General features: G+C 46.2%; 1 protein-coding gene across 1 annotated transcript; it reads right to left on the bottom strand.

Moving 5' to 3' along the window:
* Positions 1-4,429: 4,429 nt before the first annotated feature.
* Positions 4,430-14,025, bottom strand: LOC308065379 (protein mono-ADP-ribosyltransferase PARP12-like). The gene is made up of 8 exons (XM_080391282.1): positions 13,883-14,025; positions 11,436-11,553; positions 10,852-10,972; positions 9,706-9,796; positions 8,413-8,488; positions 7,520-7,650; positions 5,196-5,347; positions 4,430-4,760 (listed from the first exon to the last, which is right to left on the bottom strand). Exons 1-8 carry the CDS (start codon positions 13,963-13,965, stop codon positions 4,480-4,482), a joined length of 1,053 nt encoding a protein of 350 aa, XP_080247408.1. The 5' UTR covers positions 13,966-14,025; the 3' UTR covers positions 4,430-4,479.
* Positions 14,026-19,996: the final 5,971 nt, after the last annotated feature.

Here is a 19,996-nt window from a genome sequence, read left to right as displayed (position 1 = left end):
TCTCCTTTGGACTTAGTAAAGGGAAAAACATTTTGAAAAAAAGACAATTAAGGAGACCAAAGCTGAAGATAGAGCCCAAGAAAATGATTTAGAGAACAAACAGTGAAATAAAGCTTCTCTTTGGGAATGGGTAAAGCCAGTTTTCTCCAGTGGTGGGGATATCATGTGTAGACACCTCCCAAGTACTTACAGGTTGAGCTCTGGCACACCAATTAATGGGTCCTCTGACATTGTAGTAAAACATCTGGAAGGAAAATCTAAGCTTATTAAGAACAGATGGAGAAGACCCAGGTCAGCCTTTCCTAGTGCTCCTATTTGTAAGCTAGATGTAAAAGTAATCTTGGAAAGATAGTTTGAGTTGTTCTGGGACATAGTGCCTAGAACTCAGCACCCCAGACAATAGGCTTCATCAAAAGAAACAAGACTGCAAAAGAACAGGAACAAATAGAAAAAGTTGTTTCCTGAATTGCCAAAGTCTGATTCCTACTGATCTGTCTCCTGCAGCCCATACCTGAGGTCCCCTGCCCTCCCCCAAACCCTCAGCCCTCCATCATTACCACAGCCACACAGTGATTTGGGATCTTTACTCCCTTGATCCAGAAACAGCCTTGTTAAATAACGCAGTTGTTAAGCATGTCATGCCAAGAACAATATCTGTGTTTTCTTCAGCTGGCAACCATACAGTGGTCGTGCCAGGTTATGGGGCTCAGGCTGATTTTTAGGAGTTTAAATGTTTTGGAAAATAACATGCCATTCAGCATGTTCAATCAAGCATTAGGTTTCTGCAGTTTAATCATCCTGTAATAAATTCTGTCAAAATTGTTGAAAAGTAACCAGTTAAATGTAACCAACAGTGTTAAAGCAGGGGACATTGTGAAGCCCTAAGAACAGGGCAAGAAAATCAATTAGAAATACATTGTGAGGAAAAGATCTCTTGAGCTAAAATCTTTGCAGGCAGAGACAGAGACAGTGCATCTAAGTATGTAGAAGAAATATTTATATGGAAACAAAATGCAATCGATCTTTCTGAATTGTTGCTGGTTCCTGCAAAGCAATTGCTAAAGAAATGACTGGAGAAGTGCCTCTCCAGGAGATCACAAAGAGAAGCTGCTGCTCCACAACAAGCCCACCCCAACAACTGCCCATCCAGTGCCAGTCTGGCTGGCAGAGAAACCAGCGAACTCCACAGAAATCCCTTTGGCTACTCACAGCATTCCTCAGGTCAGACCTTTTCCACCACCATCTTGGTGACTCTGAAACTGTCAGTCCCAGGCATGAGACAAAGGCCATTTAACCCTTTCTCAACAGAGTAGGGAGATCTTCAAACGCTTCTTTCCAGGGGAAAAAAAAGAAATTAAAAGCCCACAGGTCAGATCCATGCTTAGAGCCTGCCAACAATTGCACGTGTTGTTGATGGCTTGCAAACATTTCTCATCTAAAAGGGGGCTGAGGAATGCTTTCTGCTCAGTGCTCCGGAGGCACCCAGGTATTCCAGAGGTAGCAAATTTATAGTACCAAACAAAACTCCCATGAAGAAGTGTTTACAGATTAAGTTGCTTTTCACTTTTACTAGCGGTTTCTGCTCTCAGAGTCTCACTGACCAAAATATTCCCAAATCTTTTAATGTTCAATAAGCTCTGCTTGGGCTAGAGGTTCAATATCATCTTATGCCAGTCAAAATCTATGCCGCAGCCCACCCCCCTCCCTACCACCACCCCCATCTTCCCCTGCTTCTTTATTAGTGTTGGCACAAACAGGACTGGAAACCATCCTTGCTGAACAATGTATTTTGGATTTGGGTTTTGTGGGGGGTTTTGGCCAGGTCACTTTTCAAGTAGGTGAATGCTCTGCATCTGATCCTCCCCACTCCACTACAGTCACTAGCAGTGGCATGGTGAAAACAGCAGCAACACACACCGGGAGGTGAGACTGCCCCTTTTGGCAGTGACACACAGTAAGAATTGCAGAGAATGACCTTGAAATAGTGCAAGCTGCTCAAGAAGCACTTCCACTTCAGATTTGGTTCTCCAACACCTACAAAGCCCACAACAGCTACACGCCAGCAGTCCCACATACAGCACACAGTTACAGCTGCACGTACCAGACCCATGCCTGATCTTCCTAATATAACACCCAGCACCTAATTTCTGGAGGCTGCAAGAACTCTTCCTGCAGTCAGAAATAGTTTTGACTTATTAGAAGATCTCCTTTTCTTCCAAACTGCATGTTTGCACCTGTCCTCTCCTCTCTGCCTGGTTTCTTTTTTTCCAGACCACAAACCCCCTTTTGTAGTGGCTGACCCGCCCCTCAGCAGGCTGTCTCTTACCTTCTCCTGCCCCCAAGGAGGTTGGCAATCACACCCCAAAGCCCACCTTTCTCCCACACAATAAGTTGTTTGTTCTGTCATGGTGGAGAGGAATGGGGGAAGATGGTTTGTACAAGGGCATCATCCCAAAGAACATTTTCTCTAACAGCAAAACTCTTCCCAAACGCTCCACCTCCCAGCCCCCGTCCTGCCCAAAGCCTGCACATGCAATCCCCCCAATAAGCCAATGAAGCCATAGACAAAATTCATGCAACATTGCAAGGACCAAGGCAGGGTGACAGCTGGAAGTGGTCATTATTCAGTCCCTTCCCATCCTTGCAAGCTTGCAGCTTGGAGGCAACAAGGGGAGGGCAATCGTGGGGTGAAGGCTGCCCATGTACAGCACCCACTGGATGCTACAGCAAGGCAGCAAGACTGTAAACCAAAAAATTCCTCTATATAATCTCACCTATTTATAAAATTAATAGCTTAAAACAGACTTTCCATTATTGTTTGTACAAATAATGCTCAGATTCATGTTTAGGCAAACCACAGATGCAGGTCTATGACAACTGACAAATCCTAAGCAAACAGCTCTCCAAAATCACTGCAGTTTTCCAGTGCAGTGATATTGACAGAACAGGAAAGCAATTAACTGTTGTGTACCACTTCACTTATTGAGAAAGATATATGGCAGATAACTTGCTGCCATATACTTTTATATTTAGTTTTTTAAAAAATTTCAGAATATCATAGATTCAGGAGAAAGTCCATTCAGCTAACTTTCACTTTTACTTCTTGACTGCATGGAAAGCTCTCTGCTCACCTGTGGCTGACAAGATCAGATCACTAACTTGCAAAAGAACAATGTTCAGGCTCCTACAAAAGCGGTGGGACATGGAAGTACACTAAATGTGGCAGCTCAGGGACTCAAGTCAGCTGCCTTTGGGACATTTTCTGAGTATTGTGCCTGAAGATATCAAGCTTTAAGAAAGCTGATGAGATCCTACACGCACCCCTACTCTTGGTTCCTCCCACTCATAGCATGCATAACTGAACCACTTGTGACTTCTTTTCTGAATTGCAACAGCTTAAACAGCAAGACTGTTTTAAAATAAACCATTATTTTAAGTTTATTTAAAATATTTGGCCAGGTTGATTGGGTCTTTGAGTGGTCTAGTGGAAAATGTCCCTGCCCATGGCAGAGGGGTTGGAGCTAGATGATTGTTAAGGTCTCTTCCAACCCAAACCATTCTATGGTTCTATGATTAATTTTTCTTTCCATGCTATCAGTCATCCCAAATGTTATCCCACCATCCACCAAGTTTCAAGTACAATGTTCATCATCCAAGCTTTCACCCATCCATCCCAGTTGGAGCACACACCACTGGGGCACTTCTCAGTTGCCTGGAGAAGTGCCAGGCAGCAGCAGAGCAATTAAAAACAGCCATCACCAACCAGCAGCCACAAAGCTCCTTTACTTCGCTGCTCATGCTGCAACCACTGGCTCTGCAGCCCTGGTGGGATGCTGCCATGTGCCATTATTCAGCTCACCGCAGACTTCCATGCTGTTAATGTCATGGTGCAGTGGGGATCTAACTTCAGCAGCTGTGATATCCCCGCTTCTCTTGACCTAAACCCGGTGGGGATAGAGCAAGGACAGGGTGTCACAGGAACAGGCAGACTTGACATAGAAGAACAAGGTGAGAAGTGTCAGCAATGTGACCAGGAAACAAAGCAAAGTTAATTGCCAGGATTAATTACAAACCATCCTGGCTTTCCTCCTTCCACAGTCCTCACCCAGTCTCACTTTGGTACATCAGCAGCACCACAGGCAGGAACCATCCCTGAGTGACTATATCAGTGAATCAAGTTAATTATATACTCAGCGGTGCCACTTTTGCCAGCAGTAGGTGTCACTGCATCAGGGTACACAAGGCAGGTACATCCCCATCCCAGGCTAGTGATAAGGTGGGGGGTTATAGTTTAGCACTTTCTGCTGGCAAAAGAATAGCACCTACCAAACAGCAGCATCCCAAAGTCCTTCAGGGGTTGGATATTGGTTCACTGCAGTACAAAATGTTCTAAAGCTACTATTAAAATTGAACAAACATTAAAAAGAGATGTACTAAAGTGTAATTTATTCCGTGTAAATTCAGAGGTTCCACCATTCATTACAGGATCATACATTGGGCCCCACTGCTGTACTCCAAGATATAGGCAGGGTAAATCTGGTGCTTCTCAAAGATGACGAAGATGGAAGGGTCTGTCGGGTCGTTCACACAGCTGTCATAAAGTCTGTTTGAATTAACGGCTCTGGGTGGAGGGCGAGGGTAATCTGGGTTTCCCTGAACAAAGTCTCCAACAAGAACATGAGCTACAAACATGCTGTAGCAACCACTATGAGAGGAACAGTACTTGTGAGAATAGCTGGCATCTCTGGCAAAGTAGCTTCCTAGGGACCAGAAAAAGCCACAAGTAAGACAATACATCAACTGAGGAATAAACATCTATCAGCACTTTGGCAGCCAGAAATTCGCAGGCCCAGGTAGCTCTACACCCATCCTTGCCAGGTGTTTCCACATCGGCTTATTCTAAAGCATCGATACGCTCTAGCCACTTCTTGCCATCAACCTCCCAGTCCTGCCTGCCCAAGAGTTTTGCTAAACAGCAGGAACCTGAGGCAAAGAGGGGTGGGTTTAGCCCCTCCAAAAATGGGATTGCTGTGGATGCTGCCTGCAGCAATGCAGATGCACGCAGCTGACAGTGCCCTAATGGCAGGAGTGCGGGAGTCAGGGACAGTCGATCACCTCACACCCACCCACCAGCCCGGCTGGGGTCTGCAGCCCATGCTGCTACAGCCTCTGAACCCACAGTTATGCACTTGTACCTTTTCCATACATTGTCCCATGAGTCCCACAGATCCTCCAGTCGAAGTTCTGCTCACAGATGGCAGGCACGTGGGATGGACTTGTCCCGTGGAACAGGAGTCGCTCATCCACCCATTTTGATTTACTGAGCTTCTTCATCTGCTCCTTTTGCCTAGGGACAAAAAAAAACCCCCAAACCCCAACCAAACAGAAATTAATGACATGTTACCCTGGTTCAAACAAGGACAATTTCCCAACTCAGCTCCTCCTACTTTTGGGTCATGGAGGAACAGTGACACAAACTGCTCTCAGTGGGGTTACTGCCTGCTTTGCACTTCTGTTGGTACCCGGCTGCACAGCTGGCTCCTTCCAACAAAACAAAAAGTTCTCAGCATTGCTATGGACTGTGTCACCCACAACTTCATACCACATGAGAGAGTAGAGAGACAAACATCACTTGACTGGGAATTGGTCAGTTCCCAGGTTATATAAATCTTGAATGCATAAATATGGTTATAAAACTGAGCTGTATGAAGCCACAGCAGAGACTGTATCATCTTTACCCCTATCTTTATCACATAAAAAGTCTGCTTTTTTATTTTTTTTAAACTCCTATGTGGATGACACTAAAACAAAAGGAATAAATCTGAGATACCACAGCTCAGTCACGCTGAAGGAAAAGAACTTTCTTTTTGAATAACACTAGCAAGAAGCCCCCACACAACCTGTTAGGTTATGTGATAAAAGGCTCATTTCCACACAGACAAAAAGCACAGAGACAATCCCAACAGCATAATCACAGAGAGAGGAACCCCAGCCCCGGCCACTTGTAAGGTTACCCCAGGGGAACCTCAGCCCCAGGAACCAAGGGACAACCAGCACCATGAGCAATGGAAAGAGTCCAGAGCAGCTCACAGACATAAGGGGGGTACTGTCGATGAGAATATAGGACTTATTATGGGACAGAGGGGAAGAGCATTTGGGGCTTGCACAGGACTTATAATGGGATGTTTAACAGAGGAACTGTAGGTGGGAGAAGGGAGGGGTCATAATGGTCTGAGGAGGAACAAACACAGGAAAACAGACAGATAAGGGGGTAAAAAGGACTGGCCAGTAGACTTGTCTGACCATGCCCTATGCCTGATCAGCACAGTCTGCCCTGATAGGGTACTCATTAAACTCCATTTCTAACTCTTACTTGGGTGATGGACCTTCCAGCCTGTGTGCATGCGCATGTATGGGGGTCTGGGTGCAGCAACCGCAGTAGGACCTTCGGTCACAGGAGCTATACATCCATAGTACCAGTAATGACAGCAAACAAGGGGGGGTGTGTCAGTATGTGATCATTAACCAACATAAGGCTGAACAGCCAGTGAGGAGGGTAGCTGGCCTGGGAGTCAGGTTTTGAAAGAGTCATAAGTCTGGCCAGATGCTGGAGAGACCAGAAGGTCTGAGCTTGCTTACCAGAGGGACCAGGAGGTCCAGGCCAAGGCTTTCATGGTGAAGACATCATAAAATCTATAGCAACTCACTTGCATGTGTGTGTGTGTATATGCAGAACCTAACTGAAGATGAGAGGATCCAGGGGCCAGTGCCTTGGTAGGCTGAGAGTCTAAAGACCACCCCCTAGAGGGACCCATACATGTACATATGTTCCAGTAAAAGGCTTGCATCCCAGCCATCCGGAGGAAGGGAACAGGATGATCACAGGGGGACCTTATCGCTATCTACAGCTACCTGAAAGGAGGTTGTAGACAGGTGGGTGTCAGTCCCTTCTCCCAGATAAGAAGAAACGCCCTCAAGTCCTGCCAGGAAGGTTTAGATTTGTTATCAGGAAAAATTTCTTCACTGAAAGGGTGGTCAAGCGTTGGAACAGACTGCCAAGGGAGGTGGTGGAATCACCATCCCTGGAAGTGTTTAAAAAACACATAGATGTGTGGTCCTGGGGTCATGGTTTAGCGGTGGACTTAGCAGTCCCATGTTAATAGTTGGACCTGATGATCTTAAAGGTCTTTTCCAATGCAAATGATTCTAGGATTCTAGGATGAGGCCATTGGTGCTGTTTATGATTGCATGAGTGCTGTGCTGTCTGTGTTGGGTTTCGTGGCCAGCTGTGTGCTTATTCATACCTTTTGTGTGTATGTGTGTGTTTGTGCCTGTGTGCCTACTGGGAACACGTGCTGAACCTTGCTACCAGCCGGACACAGGCACACAGATACACGGCAGGCTCACCTCTGCTGGGCTGCTGGATTTGGCGACTCCTAATGCTAGTATGGAGGACAATAGATCAGGAAATACCAGTCTTCTGCTGCCATAAGGATAATGAAATAAAATAGATACAAACCACTGAAAAACTTGCCAAAGCGTGGGGTTCTGGATCCTCTGCATTTGGTGGATGCAGTAATTTTTCATTGTCTTCTCAAACAGCCTCTTAATTTTTCCATACTCATGGGAAGTGCAGCTGAGCTGTACCAACTGAAAATTTTGGAAACACCATAAATAATGTATTACTGACAGCAACAACTCCCAAAGTCCAAAGGACTCACCAACCTCCTCACATCAGGGGAAAAGTCCTGCCGGTAAAATCACAAGCTTCTGCTGTCTTTCCAGTTAACCATCCTCTCCCCACCTTCACATTCACCCACTATGTGGAAGCATAGGCACTGACTGAGGGAGATGAATGCAATCCCAACGAGCTTCCTTCGGTGGACCCACCTCTGCATCTAGGTTACTTTTACTTCAAAGTAACCTGAAGATGAAATGCACAGCAGTATTCATGCCACTATGAGAATAATGAATATCAGTTTCACCTTAATTTGACATTATAGCTCCTTCTAGCGTCTTCCCTGCAAGGCTAAGCCCTAGTTTTAACACAGCAAATAATATTTTGCCTCAAATCAACAGAGGAAATACTGGCACACCCCCTTAAGATGCAGCTCGTCCAGTTTATCAGAGGATCAGGTGCCTTGGGAGAGTGCAAAGGACAGGTCAGACCTGTAGTGGAGAAAAGGGTCTTTCTTATCCAGCATGGTTTATGTAGGGGGTCTCAGAGAGCCTCCCAGGAGACACAGGTCTATTCTGAATGTGAAACTCTCAGTGCTGGTTTACCTCATGGTTTCTTATTTTATAAGACATATTTAAAAACCAGGAATATCTCAACTGCCTTGGGTCACATTCTCAGAAAAATCAGTACAGGACATGGTTTGCCCTACCCCTTGGAGAGTTGGAAAGACATACCTTGAACCCAATATCAGGCAGTGCAGATTGGTCCCATTGTGGAGGATAGATGGAACATGACAGAGTCATGTTTTGGCTGCAGAAAAGAAAAAGAAGCAAGTCAGTCCACGATACTCCTAACTAAATCCCTCTTCCAGAGGATCCAGCCACTGTTATCACTGGATTTTTATTTTTGTTTTAGTTTCCACATTACCATTGTCCCTTCCTCCAGTTTAGATTTCCACACACGTCCTAGTGGCACTAATGCATCTCTTGGCAGGTCAAGACTTTGATAGGAGAGCTTCAAATGAGGAGTAACATGCTCCTAGCTGAATGGTTTGTACAACTGTTCCAGCTAGCCCTCCATGTGTGCTGCTTGAACCTCTAGGAAACAGGAGTGCGAGCCCTCTCCCTCCATGTGGCTACTCATCTCTAAATCCCTGGCCAGATGGGTGGCCTGCCCCTATTTGTCCAAGATCAAGCTTGTCAGGAGGCTGCGGGTGGAGGCTTGTGCCCTGCAGGCACTACTTCACTGGTCAGTGCTCAACGACTTCCAGCATTAATGCCCTCCTGGCATGCATGTCTTAAACCAGGCAACAGAAGCAGTAGCATCCATTCAGGAGCTACAGTTTGTCTCCCTTTTTTTTGAATGAACGCACCCTTGGTTGAACTGACCCTTAAATTGAACACTTAGCTTCAAATGCACCGTCTGCTAGTGAGTTTCTGAAGCAAAGGTGGCTCTTTCTAAAATAAAGCAGTAGCACAACTGACTTCTACAGCAGACATACTCAAACTCTGCCAAGCTGAACTTCCTTTAAAAAAGCCGTAAGATAGGCTATCTCAAATAAGTGCATTCAGTTTACTTCATTTAGAGGGATTTGCTTCTGTGTTTTATTCTGTCCTCAGCTTTTCAGGGGATGACATCTATCTGTTCCACAGTTCTTGGGACTGGCAGTCCCATGCTCCTACTCTGCGCACAGTTTGTTTAGTACTGTTGGGGTATAAATCAAGGAATAAAAATCCCTGGCACAGTTGTGTCAGCCCTATGTGGCCTTGCTCTCACAGAGAGAACAAAACTACTCTAGGGGTCCCTCACAGCTGCCAGAGACTGCGACCAAACATCCCTTCAGCACGCTTCACAGAAGCGTTGCATAATTTACAAATACTGTCACCACAAAATTTGCCATTAAACCAGTCAACAAAAGGTATCTAAACATGAATATAAGAACTCTAAAACTGAGGGTATTCTTAGCAGAAAGGTGCTGTCAGGTAGCGACATTATTAAATATATTATCTTCTTCTGAAGTATATTACCTTCTGTCTTGTCCACCTTGAGAGGACCAAAATTTTGGCCATCGGGCAACTTTTCTTCGAGTTCCATAGGTCAAATTTGTTTGGACCATGTCTTGAAATAAAAACACAATGACTCAATAATTAGATAATTTATTGTCCAGGGACATACCCTTATATGTTTAAAAAAGAAACAAAGCAAGAGGTAGCCCCGAATACCACGTCAAGGTGCTCCCTTTATCACACCTACCCCATACTTCAAAACCATTCCCGCTTGTGCTGCTCTGCTTGGAGATCAGCAAGGCCAGCCACCTGCTAGCATAGGTTGTGAAGCTCAAAGGCAGTCAACTACCAACTGCACTTGCACATGCATTCACATCCAGGCTGTTGGCCAGAGAAAACCACATCTGATGTCAGGCCTACAGCAGGGAAGAGTTTTCAATACGATGGAGGCCATAAATCTAGCTTTCCTAGCAGTGCAGGATTGTTACATGGTGCTAAGAGGAAAGTCTGCCCTCTCTTCTTGGTCCTGCAGCAATATCACAGAGCACATGCTGTGTGACATAGCTAATTATCCATTGTTTCCTCCTTTAAACACCACCCTCTTTATTCATGCCAGGAAACAGATTTAAAGTTTGGAAAGCTAACAGGAGTTTTAAGATGGGTAAATCAGAAACAGAAAAAGCATTTCTCATTTTGCCGTTTTTCTCTCTGTGCAATCAGCCCTAAATTTTCCTTTGCTGCACCTATGTGCTTTCTCACTGCATAAGCAGTTTGCAAGACGTCTATCATGGGCTCACTTCTTCACCATTTGACTTCTCAGTCCTTTTTTTTTTTTTTTTCCCTTTTTCATTCCTCCTCTTTAGTTGTATAAACCCAAATGCATACACCAGATGCCATGAAATATTTACAGTCGGCTCTTCTGCTGAATATACTACATTGTCAGAGATGATTTTTTGGCTATAGATGCACAAGTCTAAAAGCTCGAGCAGGGTATTTCAAAACTGCAGAGAAATGTACATGCTGCTCAAGTTCTGCTTGGAGAAAACTTACAGGAGGAAAAAGACCTGTTCAAAGAAACCCAGACACAGGGTGAGAACCCTGCATGAAGGAGGCTGCCTTACAGCCTGCTGCACTGTATAAGTGGCTTAAAATAAGGAGCTATTTCACCTTCAAAGTCTAACTCATACATCTGAGAACCAGTTGTGAATAACACCGTGCCTTTCTGGTCAGCTAGAAATTCTTTCTCCAGATCTGCAGATGTTACCGTGGCAGAGCAGTGATCCGGATGCTGTAGAAAGAACAAGAAAATAGTCTTTGGTTTAGGTGACACTGTGGGGAAAAAGCAGTATTTTCCCCGGCCTGTATCACTGAATGCCATTTTGAACTAAGTCTTAAAGGCTTCAAGCATTTTGTTCTTTAGCGAGAGGGGTAGCCCACAGAGAACAGCTGCTTGTAGCAACAGCAACCAAGCAGCCTTCAGCCTGTGTGTCAGCTTCAGCCAAAAGGTGTCTGTCATCTCTGGAAAATGCCCCCACTTTCAAAGCCAGGCCTTTGAATGCTTTCACAGAGTAGCAGTACTGCTTTGATGAACGGAAAATTAAGAAGACAAACCCACCAGGGCATCAGAGCAGCACTGCAAGGGCACCCAGCAGCGCGTGTGCAACACCCCAGCTGCAGAACAACGTGCCCTAAATAACTCTTCAAAGACGGCTTAACAAGAGCTTTTGGCATGGACAGCAGGTGGATCTCACCTTTTCCCCATACTCAATCCAGTGCCCAGAATCATCAAGCCAATACCAGGTGTACTCCATTTTGGGAGCAGGTGGATGAGTCAGAAGATACCACAGGTGCAGAAGAGCTGACCAACACCTAATCAGAAGAGAAATCCACATTAAAGTATGGGTCTTTTCCAAAGCTGTCACACTATGTGATATCCCTGGTCTGGTTAGAAGTCTAACTGCTTCTCAGAAAAGGAGACCCCTCCAACCTGGGAAGTGCATGTTTGGCCCAGAACAAATAAACTGATGTTTGTACATTTATGTGGCATGGTAAGCACCACAGAAATGACCCTGACCTCTCTGGGCTGGACAAAGGTCACTGTTTTTCTCTAAAATATATCTTTCTAAAATACACATTGTAAGAAAATAAAACTTGACAGAATAAACTCGGCTTGTTATAGGAAGGCCAATAGTGCCACCTGGCTAATAAGAATAAGATTTGGCTTTCAGGCAGTGTGTGATCAGCTGCAAACGTCAGGACGTCTTCAGAGGGCACTGGTGAAAGCGAAGGTGATGCTCACAGGTACTGTACCGGGTGCAGGTGCCCAGGTGCTGGCAGCAGGGGCTGCAGGGGTGGCCTCTGTGAGCAGATATCCACACTGCAACACATGGAGGACCCCATGATGCAGCATGTGGACATGCCCTGAAGGAAGCTGCAGTCCATGGGCAGGAGCTCATGCCAGAGCAGGTTTATCCTGAAGGACTGCAGCCCAGAGGAAAGGAGACATGCTGGAGTGTGGGAAATTTCTGAGAACAATGCAGTGGTGGGGGGCAACTCTTATGGACTGAGACCAACGCCCATTCCCCATCCCCTCTGCATCACTTGTGGGTGGGAGGCAGGGGGGAAGTAGAAAAGCTGGGACTGAAGGAGTGAATTTCAGCCTGGGAAGAAGGTGGATGAGGGGAAGGTGGTGTTCTAATTTTTGGGTTTGTTTCTTACCATCCAAATCTATTTTAATTGGCAATAAATTAAGTTTCCCCAAGTCAAGTCTGTTTTGCTCAGTGAACTCCCTGTCTTCCTCTCAACTCATGAACTTACTTTCTTCTGCATCCAGTTGAGGAGAAGGTGTCAAATTCCTTTGGCAGGGGAAATCACTTACCAGCAAAGTCTCTGCTCTGCAGTCTACCCTGGAAACACAGTACCTACACAGAGACGAAGCTGAAACAGGTAGCCACCAATAATTCCAATTCAGAAGATTTTATTTTGCTTGATGCAGTGCTTTAGCCTCCTTTGAATGTCCCAGTTTTGGACCCAGCCAATGCTTTTCCATGCATCTCATCACTTTGCTGCTCCTACAACATTTCCCTATCGTGAAGCACACAGACACAGCTGAGACCTGCCCACCTGCATGCCATGGAGTTTGCAAGGGTCTGTGGCTGAGCTACTCAGGGTTACCCAAAGAATTTGAGCACCCTATTCAAACAGAAACTGAAAATGGTCATTTATCCTGCTCTGATGCTCTTCATGCCTTGGCAGGGACCACGGGTATTCAGAGCAGGCTAGTCAGAGGAAAACGTCATAGGAGGAGCTCCCTTACAGAGCTGGTTACAGTACAAAGGTCCACAAACAAAGGCTTGGCAGCCCCTGGACTGCCAGAACAAAGAGCAAGGAAGGACCCACATCTCCTTCACAGCCTCAGCTTGCTCCAGCACTGCCTTCAGACCATGGATGCTCTTTGTACGCAGTAACACCAGCCAGGCCTGTTCCTAGAAAAATGCTCACACTTAATTTGCTCGCAAATCCCACTGCAGGAGATTCATGAGATCCAGCAGTTCTGGGAGATTTTTTTGGATGTGGCGGTCCCTTTTCTCCCCTCTGCACAGCAGTGTGCTGCTGCTGCTGCTGTGGCAGAAGAATTTGAAGTTTGTGGATTTGAAGTGTGGGATTTGAGGGGCAGAAGATAAACAGAGAGGAAAGCCGGGGAGTAGGGTGGGATGATGTTTCCAGGCAGCTTTTCTCCATTGCTCCCCCATCCCTGTTCCCTCTCCCCACTCCATAGATGGATACTAACCCCTGCCAGCTCCCCTGTCAGTACCCAGGGCTCCCAGTCTGCCCTAACCCCATCAGCTTTCCAAAATGCCCAGTTGTGCCCTACTTTCACTTGTCAGCATTTTTGCTCCTGGAAGGGAATTTCCACTTACCAGATAACCCCAACTAGAAAGAAACAGAGGTGAAACAACAAAGCACATGGAAAAAAATTACCTGGCAAGACAGATCTTCACCTTTTACTGAAGATTTTGCTATCTGGTCTTGTGCAATTGAGAGATACCATGTAAATTTGCTTTTTATATCTCCAGAGGAATAGCTTTATACAGAGGGAATTTTATACGTTAAAAGCAACCTCATGCCACCTTTTTTCTTACACTTCTCCCTCACATAGAAGAAAGGACGAATTAATGAAGATATAAGTGCAGCTTACCATATGACTAACTGCAAGCAGGTATCCTTCCAGCAGACCTTATAGCCAAGCCCACAAGCTATGAAACCCCCAGCTTTCTCCATCTGCCTCCCTCCCAGCTCAGCAGCACCCCAGGAAAGCTGCCAGAGCCCGGCACACGCCACCTCCCAGCTGCCCTACTCACAATCATGTTATCAGGCTGCTCAGTCACCACCCCTGGGAGCTGAGGGCACCAGCCACGTGCCTGCCAGTTGGATGAGCCCTCTGAACCCTTGCTCCACATGGGAAAGGTCCCCCAGCTGCAGTAAGACCTTCAGAAAAAAGTACAACTGGCCTGTGATAGCTCCTCATGAACTCCCAACTGCACATCTGTACCTCGCTGTCTCTCTCAGGGTCTCTCTCCGTGGGACATCATGGATGCCTCTCCGCTTAGCCACTGACCCTTAGAAAGTGGAGCTGAGTAACACTTCCTTCTGGTTATTGCGCCATACTACGCATGCGCATCTGCAGACCGGCCAGGCACAGCTGATGTTTTTGGCAGATGCACCAGTAAAATCAACATCCCTACAAACCGGCATCGTTTATCCCTACTGCCTGGTTCCTGTCATCATGCACCAGCACTTAGCTTGTGCCAATTCCTCCCCTCCTTCCAGTGGTTGGGGGTATTCAGGACCTTCTCCTTTCAAGATTCCTGCCAGGAGCAGCTTCTGCCGATCACCATTCTTTGAAAGCCAAAGCTGGCATTGCCTTGCAAAGCAAACCCCAAATCTCAACACAGAAAGTGGGTGCATCTCTCAGCACACTCTCTGCATTGGTTATTACACCGTTCAGCAGGGTTGCAGCATGCAGCGCTGCACGGAGTGACCCAAACCAGCACAAACCGAGCACAGAGTCCTGTGGGGCAGGCTACGTCAGCCCACACAGAGCTCTGCACCTTCCCAAGAATTTGTATTTGTATTCCTTTACCCTGAAGGCTGATCCTCTATTCCATTCTTCCCCACGGAAATCAGAGAAGGGTTAGGAGCTTTCCACTCTGACCTCCAGCCTTTCTGTCTAAAGGTGGACAGTTTCCCAGCTGTGTTCTGAAGCATAACGCTTAACAACAGGTCAAATAGTACTAAGTACATAAACTTGTTCAGATGCAAACACTTTTTGGTTGTGGGGTGGGTATTTTTGTTATACAAATTGCATTCAGCTGAATTGGCCAGAACATTTTTATTTCCTGATGATCTAGTCAGGCCAGATCAGTATTGGCTGAAACACATAAATCTCTGGTTTAGTTTCTGGAAAGGTTGCACCGAGTACATTTTATAGACATAGTACTGAGAGAAAAAAAAAAAAAAAAAGCACACCACCACAAATTGAGAAGAAAAAAAAAAAAAAAGCACACCACCACAAATGAGATTATGAAGTTGAACTTTGTTTCTTCCTCCTCTAGCCTTTTTTGACTGACTTTTGATCTCCCGTATGCTACTCCGGCAGACATGCTCCAGAGCGGAGGATCGCACCAGGGGACCATGGGGAGCTTTCCATGAACTGGCAAAACTGTAAAGCGAGCACGGAGCGAGTGTGGGTGCCCCGGCCCTCCTCCCAGGGCGGGAAGCATTGAGGCCCTGGCAAGCGGCAGCTCTGACCCAGCGTATGCAGGACCAGGAGTGAAGGTGGCCAAACCCCCACCCATACGAAAGCAGCGCCCAGAGAGCGCGACGGCTGGGGCATGGCACGGCAGTCGCCATGCAGTCGCACTAACAGCTTAGAGAGGCGAGCTCAAGCTGTGGAAATCACTCTCCCAGAAGAAACTGAGCTATGGTTTCCACTCAGCCAAAAGCCAGTGCCAGAAGGCATGTGGCATCCCAGACGGCTCCCACGTAACCGCACAGGGCCCAAGTCATGGCCGCAGGGAGTGTCCCAGCCTGCTGCTGCTGCCGGAGGGCACCCGGGTGGGTGATCTGCTCTGCCTGGTGGGAGCTGGAAGGGGAAGGAGAAAGGTTAAGGAGTGTCAGGGAGTGTGAGAGGGAGATAGGCTGCTGGAGCCGCTCTCTACCATCACTGAGACAAATGCACGGCACGGACACACCACAAGAAGCGGAGGCTTCCCTGCCCTCTCACCATCAGGCAGGAGAGGACCTAAGAGGTGAGGACGAATGGTAACAGGTCCCTGCTCAGGGCAGCAAGTGAATCACCTCCCAGCCCACTTCCCAGGTGCCCCTATACAATAGGTGTGCGGCTCTGGAACCCAAGGGCCAGGAAAACAATGTGGGCAAAGGCCTGTCCCGGTTAGAGGGGCTGCCTAGGGAGAGTTGGTCAACGCCAGGCATCACAACCGCCTCTGCTAAGAAAAAAAGAAAGGTGGCTGTCATCAGTGACTCCACTCTGAGAGGAACAGAGAGCCTGACATGCCAATCGGACGCAACCCACAGGGAATCTGCTGCCTCCCTGGAGCCTGGGTGAGGGATGTTACTAGAAAACTCTCTGGTCTGGTACAGCCCTCTGATTATTACCCATTACTGGTTTTCCAGGTGGGAAGCTATGGCAGGTCCTTGTCAAAACCTGAACTCCTTCTACAACAGGATGACCCATTTAGTGAATGAGGGAAAGGCCGTGGATGTTGCCTACCTAGACTTTAGTAAAGCCTTTGACACCATTTCCTACCTCATTCTCCTGGAGAAGCTGGCTGCCCATGGCTTGGACAGGGGTATTCTGTGCTGGGTAAAGTGCTGGCTGAGCCCAAAGAGCGGTGGTGAATGGAGCGACATCCAGCTGGCGGCTGGTCACAAATGGTGTTCCCCAGGGCTCAGCACTGGGGCCAGCCCAGTTTAATATCTTTACCAATGACCTGTATGAGGGGATTGAGTGCACTCTCAGTAAGTTTGCAGATGACACTGTACTGGCTGGGATGTTGATCTGCTTTGAGGGCAGGCTGCAGAGAGATCTGAACAGACTGGACCGATTCGCTGAGGCCAATTGTATGAAGTTCAACAAGGCTCAGTGCCGGGTCCTGCACCTGGGTTACAACAACCCCACACAACACTATGGGCTTGGGGAAGAGTGGCTGGAAAGCTGCCTGGCCAAAAGGGACCTGGGGGTGCTGGTTAAGAGCCAGCTGAATATGAGCCAGCAGTGTGCCCAGGTGGCCAAGGCAGCCAACGGCATCCTGGCTTGTATCCAAAACAGTGTGGCCAGCAGGACCAGGGAAGGGATTGTCCCCCAGTACTTGGTGCTGGTGAGGCCACACCTTGAATACTGTGTCCAGTTTTGGGCCCCTCACTACAAGAAGGACATTGAGGTGCTGGAGCGTGTCCAGAGGAGGGCAGCAAAGCTGGTGAAGGGTCTGGGAGTCTTATGAGGAGCTGGGAACTTATGGAGGGACCTGGGGATGTTTAGTCTTGAGGAAAGGAGAGTGAAGGAAGACCTTACCCCTCTCTACAGCTACCTGAAAGGAGGTTGTAGACAGGTGAGGGTCGGTCTCTTCTCCCAGATAACAAGTGATAGGACAAGAGGAAACAGCCTCAAGTTGCACCAGGGGAGGTTTAGATTGGATATCAGTAAAAACTTCTTCACTGAAAGGGTGGTCAAGCATCAGAACAGGCTGCCCAGGGAGGTGGTGGAATCACCATCCCTGGAGTGTTTAAAAAACACATAGATATGGTTCTTAGGGACATGCTTTAGTGGTTGACTTGGCAGTCCTGGGTTAACCGTTGGACTTGATGATCTTAAACATCTTTTCCAACCCAAATGCTTCTATGATTCCATATAGTATCTGGCTCTCATCTCCACAGTTGCACAACTTTCATGCTTCCTTTTGACTAATGAGATTTATAAGATCAGGTCCCACAGGTTCATTTTTGCATATGTGAATTCTCTAGTAAAATACTTTTCTGAACTGAAGCCAAGAGCCTGAGTAGGCATGAGATATCAGCTCTAGGAAAAACATTCTGGCTTGGTAGAAAATGTTTACGTAGCTTTGCTGGGAGCAGCATACCATCCTCTCTAAAAACAAACTCACCACAAACTGGAGACTTGAGCTCACTGTAAAGTAATACCATTTGAACAGCATATTTTTTATTTTTATCACTTTTAATTGGAATGTCATCCGTGGAGCTGTTGAACCTCTGATTTCTAACTGTCAATATAACCATGGTACTATATCTGTCTGCGTTTCCAGTATCTGACAGGTCTTGGAGCAGGCATCCTATATATAGCCCTGCAAGATCATATTCTTGCAGAGTCAGCAGAGGCACCCAAGTGTGGTTTCCCTGCAGATGTCAAGTGATATATCATGTATAAAGAAACCATGGTCCAGCAGGTAGGATTACTTTTTTCCCCCCAGGGAATTTCAGTTCTTGTTCCCTATTTCTCTTCAGAAAAAATGGACATAGAAGTGATGTTTCACTCTTTCTGTGTGTCTATCTGCAGACATACAGCAGCTCTGTTCCAATTTCAGACCACTCCAAGGTTTGATGCACGAGTACTGATGCAACAGTGTGGGCACACTGTGCGCGCAGGGGTCCTGCAGCATGGGACCAGGCTGGCAGTGCCTCACACTTCTACCTCAGGATTTGGAAAATACACACACACAAGTACCTAAGGGGGGTGGACAGGCTATGTTGGAGTGATGGGGATCATCTTGTTCCACAGTGTCTTCTGCAGGTTGGTTCCCCAGCCACCCACACCAGGGCCTGGCCACTGGGTGTTGTGGAAAGGTGTGCCAGCGGTTCAGCTTCAGCAAAGCCTGGTGCTAGGAGGGACCGAGCAGTGTCTGGGAGCCTGGAAACATTTCCAGATCTCACTCGCAACCACACTATCATTTAAAGCCAGTACGTTCTCCTCCTGTAGGTTGTGATGGTTTTCCCTGTACGACTGGATTTCCTGTTGGACAATGTCCAGCAGCTCATAAATTATACTGTGAGAGAGGAGGGAGGAAGTGAGCCCTGCAACCACGCTGCTGCTATCCCAGCTTAATTTAGCACAGGAACAGGAGGCAGTCATAACAAGAATAATAAATCTCAATTGCTTTGGGAAAAAAACCCCAGCTTATTTATTTCCAAATCTTGATGGTGAATTTTAACAAGTTCCAGTAGATTACACTGGGTTTGTACTTAGAGTAAAACCAAAGTACTGTTTACATAAATGCCTAATAAAGAAGATTTTAAAATGGTCCATGTTCTAATATTGCTCTCTCCAGCAGTCATTAAAGGAACCTCAGCATTCTACTTCCCATCTTTTATGAAAATATTAACAAATAAGTGATTGGAAATAGCTAACTGCTGTTTTATCTGGACGTAATGTTGCCACATTAATAATGTAAACAGAAGTAATCCAATAATGAAAACTTTTCTTATGTCAATAGTTCAAATGAAAATTTATTTATTGATTCAGCAAGTCTTTAAAGTTAAAGCTCTGACAAAGTCTTTCACATGTTCTTACAGCACCAAAAGATGCACTTCAGGATTCTGCCCAAGTCTCATCAGTGGTCTTGTCTAACTAAGGGAGAGGTTGTATTTCATGGGAGTTGAGCCAATATCTGAATTTTCAAGTTTACTTTTACTTACAATTTACTGGTAGTACTGGATAAGGAGCGGGGCTGGGGAGTTGGGGGAGGGATTAGGATCTGTTTTGTCATATTATTTTTGATATTAAACTTTTTTAATCTCTTTGTACACTTTGAAATGTCATTTCAGAAAAATAAAATTCAAAATTGAAACGTTATTTCAAAGCAAAATAAATTCATTCTGCTTATACAAAATCAAAACATCCTGACCTTACTTTGTTAATATTTGACTTTCAAAAGGGGATTCAAATATCTTCTCATTAACCTGAATCTGTATTTTTCAGTGAATAAAATTTTATCCCTCTGCCTCCTCCTTTCCAATTCATCTACTTTACTTCTAATTTGCTGTCCCCACCCATTTCCCTTCGTAATGCTTGTCCAGTGTGGCTACTACACTTCAGTTCGAAATCTGCATGTGGCTTCCATGTATCGGACTCTAAGTTCTGCAGTATGATCCCTTCCCGTATTTGCAAAGTTAGGAAATGTAAAAATTGTGTGCGTGTGTATATACACACACTATTTTACTGAGGACTGAGCTAGGATGCAAAATTAGGATCTTGGTAGATCCTAATCTTCGAAGACAC

The sequence above is a fragment of the Falco punctatus genome (genome assembly GCF_963210335.1).
Source record: "Falco punctatus genome assembly, chromosome: 6".
Lineage (NCBI taxonomy): Eukaryota > Metazoa > Chordata > Aves > Falconiformes > Falconidae > Falco > Falco punctatus.
Note: the sequence above shows the minus strand (reverse complement) of the source record. Positions and strands in the feature narration are given on the sequence as shown.